General features: G+C 42.3%; 1 protein-coding gene across 1 annotated transcript in view; it reads left to right on the forward strand.

Moving 5' to 3' along the window:
* The window catches only part of LOC146716453 (ribonuclease inhibitor-like), a gene marked incomplete at its 5' end in the record, with an annotated part of 131099 nt that extends 123255 nt beyond the window's left edge, over positions 1-7844 (forward strand). The window contains one exon of the mRNA XM_085441413.1: positions 7631-7844. Coding sequence (XP_085297539.1) covers positions 7631-7826 — 196 coding nt within the window. The remainder of the gene's footprint in view (positions 1-7630) is intronic.
* Positions 7845-9510: the final 1666 nt, after the last annotated feature.

A 9510-nucleotide genomic window follows, 5' to 3' on the forward strand; every position in this document is an offset into this window, starting at 1 on the left:
GGGAGAACATCCAACCTCCAGAGAAAGGCCAACAAGCTTCAACCTACAACCTTCTTGCTTTAAGGCACTAGTGCGAACCACTTTTCCCCATTTCAGCCCAAATCCTGCATCTTCCTGTTTCTGACTCCAGGCCAGCTCCACTAACACTTTCTCATCAGACACTGCCACCTAGTGGAGGAAGTCTTAGTTCCATTTGAAGCTTCAGATTACAGTTAGTTCCTTTACAAAGAGGTGGAGGTGGTGGGGCCACAGCACCATCATCACTGAGTGCCATAGGACACTTAACCTTTGTTTCCATATGCTGGGAACTTCCTGTTGTTCCAAGGAGGACTGGAAAATGTGTGAAAACCTCCCAGTCAGTTCCTCACAGCACACTTCAATCATTTCCCTCCCACAGCATCAGGACCAGGGCTTTTTCTCTCTTTGGTCCCACTAAGAGATTTCCACACAAACACCTCATCAGTGGGACTCTCAGAGCTACCAGCCCTTTGCTACAATCACAAAGCTCTTCATTGAAATCAATGATATCAAAGCTGGAATCAAATGAGTCCAAGTCTTCTGCTGATTCAGCATCACATTCATCTTTGCTCCTTGTTCTGCATCCCCACCATGGACTTCATTCCTTTCCAAGCCAGCCTTGAGTGTCCTTTATTCAGCTCATCCTCTGCTTTACTTTTACACCTGATTTTAGCTGCTTTATCTCTCTTTCAACAAGTTTCTGTGCCTCAATCTTTTTCTTCTCTCCCTCATAACAAGACAGCTTCTTCTGCCTGAGAACATGTTGGAGTGATTTACTAATCCAGGGCTGCTTATTGGGGAAAATGCTTCCTGTTTCCAAAGTAATCCCCATTTTTCCCAGAAAGAAATGTAAGTAGAAATCGATGATCTAAGTGAGAACATGAGCCTTTAACAATAGCAGCAAAATATTTCTCCAATCTCAATACTCCCTCTCTCGACCTCTGGAACACCAGAGGTCACAATACATTGTGTTGGGTCACTCCTCGGCCCACTCAGCTGCTTCCATGTCCATCCATGGCATCATGGACATCGGGGTCACCACTCCCGCTCTGACCCTCTCTAGCCGTCCTCTGGCTCAGCAAATCAGACAACCTCATGTCCTCTAAGTGGTCCAGTAATAAACACCAGCTCCCCCTCGAGAACACTCCATGCGTAAGATTAGGTTTTTTCTGCGTCCCTCTCTTGTGGTCCATCATGCCTCGGGCCTCCAGGATCCTCACCCCCCTGTGGTCGCCGAGATCTTGTGTAAAGCAAACCAAACACCTTTTCCTGCACCTCCCTAACTTATCATCTTTGGGACTCTTTAATCAAAAGCCTGATCCTAATTATCTTCTTGACTTATTGACTTGTATTTATATATATTCTTCAACGTTACTCATCATTTTAAAACTCTTAAAACGCTGCTTTCACGTCCCTGCATGCGTTTCCTGTCGCTTGCCTTATCTAATCATCAACATCCTGTAAACAGAACTCTCGCTGCTGCAAGGCCTCCACTCTGACCTAGAATCTCCTTTCACAAGAAAATCATTATAAGCGCCTATTCTACTAAAAGATCCAAAAAAAAACAACCACTTTAATCAATTAAGTTTAAACATATAAGCAATTACTCCTGCATACATTTTATCACAGCTAAACGCTGCCTTGAAACAACTCCTGTGTGTTAACACTAACTTCATTTTAAAACTCACATTTCCTATGTTATAGCCTGTTTTTGGTACAGCCTTTTTATTTCATCTTGCTCCTTTGATGTAACAATACCTTCTCATTCTAGTTTATCAGACTTAACCAAAATATATGCTTTCCTTCCTTTGGTCCTTCTCTAAAGCAAGAAACTCCTATTCAGTTCCTCTTTTCTGTCACTTGTTACAGGGCCAGCTCAAGTTCAGTTAAACGCTAAATTAATTTGAGGCCTTTTGCCTGGAATCAATACTGTCATGTGTGTTTATGGACTCTATATGTCTGTAAGCGTGTGCAATCCTTCAATAACTCATATCATCCTCACAGTAGATTGGCTAATCATAGCGCTAGCCAAAGGCTCGTGACCCACAAGAGACGAATTGAGCCACAACTCCCTTAAAGGCACAAAATGCAATATGTATAAAAAGTCATTTCTACGTATAAGCTCTCCCCTTTATCCTAAAAATAAATCTATGTAATATCTGTATGTGTGTCTTCTATTCATTAATGTAATTGTCAGTTATTTTCTCTCTTTATTTTACCTTCTTTTTGTTTACCTCTTTGTTTGTGACGTGGACATCCCTAAACCATCCTGAGTTCCGGCTTCAATTTCAACCCAATTGTACCCTCTATTCTCGCAGTCGAACTCGTCTGGGCTTCACCTTCCCACTGGCCCCTGTGCCCTTCTCTTAGTGTCCTTTGTTGTCTTGTGATCCCCAGCAAACACAGTCTGTTTCTTCTCTGTTTCTTCTCCGTTGCTCTTTTCAGTATTTTCCTTTTAGATTAAATCCCAGCCTGGCAAAATATCCCATTCAGTGTCTTTAAACAGTTATGTCACACTGTTCTTACCAGCCTGCAGTTCACCGTGCATTTTCCATCACGTGCTTTTCTTCCATGCTGCTGCTGGTATCGTCAGTGTAGTTTCAGTTGCACTGTCTTTTGCCTGCTGTTAATTCTTGAAGTCCACGATGTTCTGTCGGTCTTCATCAGGAGATTAACTGTCCTATGAGCTTCTTCTCAGGATCGGGACAAGTGGGAGGTCAAGCTGTAAAATTTTAAGCCAAAATCTGGCCTGTTTTCCTCCCAATTCTGTTAATCAATGGTTTTGTACTCAAGATTCTAGGTTGAAAGAAGTCCACCTGTATTGACACACTAAAGCATACAATTAATATCCTTTTCATTTCTTTTCTTAAAACCTCCATTTGCTTCATCTGCCTGGAGTTTAACTCGTATGTTTCTCTCTCTGTGTGCTCACTTGTCACAGTCAGTTCCTTTTATGGGCATGCAAAGTTCCTGTCACACACACCATTTCCTGTCAACCTTGCAGCTGCTCAGAACCATATTTTCTGTTTCTATCTCTCCTGTTTTGTTTTTTTTACAGGCTAATAAAACTCTTGTTTTACTAAGTCTTGATCTAAAACAATTCACCCTTATTTCACGCACACACTTCTAAATATACTAAATTCTTTGCGTTTGTCAGATCGTCTCACACACACACCGCCTTTTCTCTCACACTTCCACTTCTGCACTCACTCTACTATCAACTTTCATAGTGTTATTATTATTTATTATTTTGTACAAATCACACCCAATCACTCAAAACCTGCTACTCACAGCATTCACACACTTAAACTGTGACAAGAGTTGAGGAATATACTCACAACACGCTTTCCTAAGAGTATTTCAGACATGCCTTTCATAATCAGAAAGAGCAAGTCAAAGAAAACAATTGAAACCTCTATTAATTCTCACAGCACACACATAGAATAGAAAAAATAAAACACACCAGCATTTATTGCTGATGAGAGGTTACTCCTAAAAGTAATATGTTAGTCTTAAATATATACAGTGCACTCACTATATTTATATATCAAAACTCAGTCAATTACTATACATCCACTACGGCAACTCAAAACTTTATTTATAGCCCTCTAATGAACATAAATGGCGTCTTAAACACACACTCAACAATGTTTGCAGCAGTATTTGTAAAACCAACTGTGGTTTAAACAGTTCACTGCTGACTAATTTGCATTTTCACACTCACACACACACAGTCTAAAAATAGCTCCAGCACTGCCTCAGACTCCTTTCACACAGAGATCTCTTATTTTATATTACAAAGACGTCTTATATTTACAACCACTGTCACATCTGTCAGCTTTAGCGCCTAAACAATTTCGACAAATTTAAGTTAACGGTCCAACCGATAAAGTCCAACTTTTTTGTGATCAATTAACCAGTATCTGTCCAACAGTTTCTGGCCTCATCTCTAAAATCCCTAACTCAATTTAAAAGCGTCAACCAACCCAAACTTTGCCTGAAGCTCTATTTTTGGCATTTCACAGCCAAGGCTTACCCCGAAGTTTTAAGTTAAAGTTACACGCCCGAAGTCCAACTTCTGCTGGCCAAAAAAGCGCAGACTACCGTTCCAAACGGTAAGGAGACTCTAACTCCTAGTTATTCTGGAGTGCCCCAAGCTCCACAGTGACCAACTGACTATCCCTCTTCGAGGACAATGCCTAAGCGTCCTTGGCATTGGCAAGCGTTACCTCTGAGCACTGTGCTTCCTATCAGTCCAACTGACGTTCTTGAATAATTTATAATACTTTGGAACAACAGTAAAACAGCCAAACAAGTGTAAGACTGAAGCAGGTCCAACCTTATAACCAATACGGGCTCCACCCCAAACAATAACCAAATTCCCTAATATACTAAAATCACTCAGCAGTCCAACTGCTTTCCACGGTCCAACCGTATTAAATCCTTTAGCGGTCCAACTGCATTCAATCATTTTTAGCAGTCCAACTGCATTAAATCCTCAGTACTGTCATGAGATTCTCATCAAAATCAAAGCAGACATTCCCCAGTAATTTCAGTGAGTAGACTTTAATTTGTAATGTCCAATTTGGCACACTTTGGAAATAATTCAACAGGTAGTGCCTTACCTTTGGATAAGCGGCTTAGAACAACAATGAGAAAAAGAGAGCTGATTATTAGCTCATCAAAACACAAAACAAAATCACAATGAATTATCGGTTAATTTCATTTAAAATAATTCATTAAGTATTTATGTACAATTCAAATTAGTTAATTACATATTTTGTTGGTTTGTTTTCTATTTTAATTATTTTACTGACACATTTAATGAATTATTTAATGATGTATTTATTTAATTCACGTTGCTACTCCTGGCCCTGCATCACTGTTCATAAATACATTTTATTTGTCAGCTTCACCCATCAAAGTCAGGGGGCGGGGTTAATGCTGATCAAGTCAACACCATTGCTTTGGTCTGGTGGGCGTTCTTTTAGTGGGCTTTTCTCAATACTAAGTAGGCCTACACACCAGGGTTTGGACATGTGTGGACCCAAACTATACTTTTACCCTTTTTTGTGTGTCACCAAATACACTTTAATATTTTCTAGACAAGAATGTAGTGGCGTAATCTTTAAGCTCTTTTGGCTCCAAACAGAAGTGACAGACTTGAGCAGGGTTCATTTAAAGGCTGACAGAAGTGGAGTGGTGACGGGGAGATGTTTGACAGGACAGTGTTTCAGCCTCCACAGGTTCATGTTGTGCTCCATCAGTCAGTGAAGATGAAGTCAGTGCTGATGAGGCTGTAGAGTGTGTGAGGGATGTGAATGAGGATGATGAAGATCTGATGATAGCAGATAAAAACAGGCTGCAGAGACTTTGAGCCATACAGGGCACACAGTGTGTGTACAGAACAGCTGAAATCATTATGGAGGCCTCACTGGAATATGGAAGCATCACAGTACAGCTTCAGTGAAGCATTAAAGTCTCTGATATGAGATGAGAAATGAAGCAGCCAGAGCTTTTTCATGAGTGGAAACCCACTGTGACTGTGAGCTGCTGCTACAGCCTCCAGATTAGCCAGCAGCTCATCCTGCTCAACATTTTCTCACCAACTTTAATGGAAGTGTGATGTTTTCAGCTGGAGTGATGGTCAGGGTGGCCTCCCTCTCCTCTTCTTCTCCTCTTCCTCTTTCATTTGTAAAGCCACTTCTGCTGCTTTCATTCATTTGGAAGTCCTGTAGCTGAGTTTGGGAGAGACTAACAGCCTCGGCAGCAGAGGGGAGAAAGGCTGTAACACCACCACTTTACTCTGTTCTACCTGTCACATCATTTTATCAGGAAACAAATATGCTCATGTTTTTACTATGTTTGTCTTGAAGATGTAAGAAGATCACATGGTGCTTTTTATTATTGTGTTGGTTTGTTTGCTGTCTCTTGGATGGAGCCCAGCTGTGCGTGGCCCCTGGGCCTGTGGTCAGAGTGTGTGCTGGATAATCCGGCCCAGGATGAGGCCAAACTGACATGGGATGAAATGTCTGTCACATAATTGAGCTTAGTGTAGTTTCATTTCTGCACAATTTAAAACAACCAAAACTTTGTTCTGTCTTTTCTATGTTATACTGTAGACTTTCTTTGATACTGTGTCCAAAAGGAGCAGCTTTTACTTTGAAGGGGAGGCGTCTCTGTTTCCTCTTCAGGTTGGATGATGGAAGCAAATTAGTAGCTGTGTCCCAAAACGTCGGCTGCATCCTCCAGAGGCTGCATTTGAAGGCCGATTACGTCACAGCCAGGCGATGAAGGCTGTCCGTATTTGTCGACTCCTTCAAATGTGCCCGACAAATGCGTCCTTCATTTCCCCGAATTTGAAGGATTCGTTGGGTGTGTCCTTCGTGGCCCACCATATCCCAGAATTCATATCCCAGCCAAATTTCAGCTGCCAACAATGGCGGCAGCTACTAAGTTTTCAAATTACTCTTATTAATCTTTCTGGGTCACAAAATAAACTTTTAACATATTTTCAGGCGAGAAAGTAGCTGTGTAAACTTCAAATATCTGCTTGGTTTATCAAGACATCGCATATTTGCAAAAGTGTGCCGACGTTTTCGGAGATGTCTGTTACCCACCCGCTCGCTAGCAAGCCGGGGGGTTCAATGGTCACTCCAGCCGGCGAGAGCAGCGGACGCCCGGCTTCATCGTTTTCAGACCCCGCTCTTTGGCTACTCAGGTGAAACACGATATATAAGTCACTCGGATAACTTAAAAATGTAATTGTTTGCCTTTTTTCTGTGTTTTATTTGTTCCAGAGTAAATCGGTTTGGCTGAGATCAAAGTTCCTCCGGGATTTTCACACAGCTGAATAAACGTTAAACAGGAAACTGATTAAACAGAAGTGTGAGACGGTCGAGAATTTACGCCAGTGTCCTGTTATATTTTAGATAGCAAGGAGCAGACGGCCGAGTTTATTAAACTCCACCGACACAGCGGTGACGCAAATCTGAAGGCTAGACCGTCCCATTTCACAGCCTCGCACTTCCAGCCTTTTCGGTCTTTGAAGGACCCGGCCCACGTAGACCGCGAATACCGGGTCCTCCGAAGGATGCAGCCGACGTTTTGGGACACAGCTAGTGTGTGATGTTCTTTCAGTGTTGCACTTTGTAGACGCTCCCTGAGCACTGGTCTCACAGCCAGCTGCACATAGAGACCAGTGTTGTTAGTCCAGGTCAGAAGATGACTTGTTGGAATGAAAATGAGCTTGTAGTTTGTCTGCTTTAATAATGTGACTGGAAAAAGGTGTTGGACTTCAAATATGTCCATTTCTTTCACACTTCACCTTTAAAAGTGAAGCCTTGTGGTTCCTGGAAGGAAAAACACGACTTTTTCAAGTCTTTGTCCTGTTTTTATGAGAAATGTACGACTTTAATGTGAAACATTCAGAGTTTTTTCTCTTGTTGTGTTTGTTTGAAGCTGCTTCCTGTTGGCTTCAGCTGTTTGGAGTTTCCATTTTCTAAACTTCTACATTCTGAACCTTCTTCAGCTCTGAACAGATGATGAAACACTGAATGATTTCAAGCTCACACTTTGTCTAATAAACTTACATCTTTCATTCTTTATACAGATTGAGGGGCTGTGGTTTGTCAGAGATCAGCTGTGATTATCTGGCAGCAGCACTGAAGTCCAACCCCTCCCATCTGAGACAGCTGGAGCTGAGCTCCAACAACAAGCTGCAGGATTCAGGAGTGAAGCATCTGTGTGGTTTCCTGGAGAGTCCAGGATGTGGACTTGAAACTCTGGGGTCAGTCAGCATGTTTTAGTTGTGCTGAGATGAATATGATGTGAAAGTTGTGCTGACACTAAACTGCAGACATCAGGCTGATATTATACTGATCCACACTGAGGATCTTCATGGTAAAGTCTGTTTTCTTCTTCTCTGGTTTAGTCCATTGACTGCAGCAGAACAATGTTCACATTTCAAACAGTGAGACTCAACGTATGGCCCGCGGCCCACACGCGGCCTGCCCACCTTTCCTGATTCAGAGAGAGGGGACCCTGATTAACTGTGTAGTGTTCTTCCTCACAGTTCTAAGTATCAGACACAACAATGAATAATCCACAGCTGACTGTCTTTAGCAGGTCAAAGGTCACGGCACACAGCAGACAGTGGGAAATATTATAACTCTGATCATTTATCAGCACATATCCATATGTATAAAAACAAAGCTGACACTGTGAGACTTGATCAGAGGTGTGATCATCACAGCAGAGGCCTTTGTGTCAAAGTCACTGAGGATCAAACAGAAACACATGAAGCAGATTTTCCTGTTCTGGCTTTTTATAGCAGATAACCTTCAAAATATTCTGCAGTCCATCAAAAACTGAAGCAAACCATGAATCAACATGTGAACATGAGCTGATGCTGCTGAAGTGAAGCAAAGTTACAGAGGTTTGATTACAGACACAGCTGAGAGTTTGTAATCTGTCATCATTTTAAAAGGTTTACATTTCTTCAGTATATCCACATTTGCAGCTGCTACCTCAACCTCCACTTGTCCAACACAACTGCTGTCCACTGCCTCCATGACATTGTGATTTTGCTGTTGGTCTTCTGTCAGATCTTCATCAATCACTTCTGCACGGGGCACACCTTCAGACTCTGCAGCTGCATAACGAAAGCCTGTAAGATAAAATTAGACATAAGGTAAATGTACACCAATATTCCAATGACAGGTGTGTGATTCATCTGGAAGTTATGTGCGGATTAGTGTACAGTGATAGCAATTTAGTATGTTTTTAGGGGGGGGGGGGGTTGTTTACCTCCGATGGGTGCTCTTTTTCGCTTCCGTTGCGTACGCCTTGAGTGCCGGTCCGAGTCTGATACAGGTATGTCGTCATGCCCCATGTGCAGTGTTGGTGCCCAGTCTGGATTTGTTACATCCATTTCATATGCTGGTTTGCCTGCAATAATGCCAAATCATAAGCTACTCAGTCGACATGATGTGGTTCTGCAGCATCACACATTAGCATGTTTTATCTCATTATCTATGACCTCAGCACGTTGAAAATAACACTAAAAGCCTTTCAAGAGTGATATGAATTAATTTAGAACTCACCGGAAAGAAAATGCCGTGAGCAAACCAACAAAAAGCTGGGGATTGCAGAGAACTCGATATCCGCTCGTCTCACCGCTGCAATCCAAGCCTGACGTCTTTGTTTAGTAATATCGGATACATGGGATCCCTCACGTTGCCTCCAGGACGGAAAACGATGAAAAGAGAGCCCGTTATCCAGCTTCTTGCCTTCACGATCGTGTGATCTAACGTTGCAACCGACAACACAACACGTACGATCCATAGCTGAAATGGTATCCTTTGGCTGGCCTACTGTCATGGCGGAAGGGGGCGTGGCCCATCTCCCGTGACATCACGCTCCAAAGCCCTATAGGTGGGAAAATGTACCATGTCGACCAATCAAAAATGATATGGAAACATGACATTTGGT

This window comes from Copadichromis virginalis, linkage group LG3 (assembly GCF_057382275.1).
Source record: "Copadichromis virginalis isolate Kocher_CV1m ecotype Utaka linkage group LG3, C_Virginalis_male_GT1.1, whole genome shotgun sequence".
Classification (NCBI taxonomy): domain Eukaryota; kingdom Metazoa; phylum Chordata; class Actinopteri; order Cichliformes; family Cichlidae; genus Copadichromis; species Copadichromis virginalis.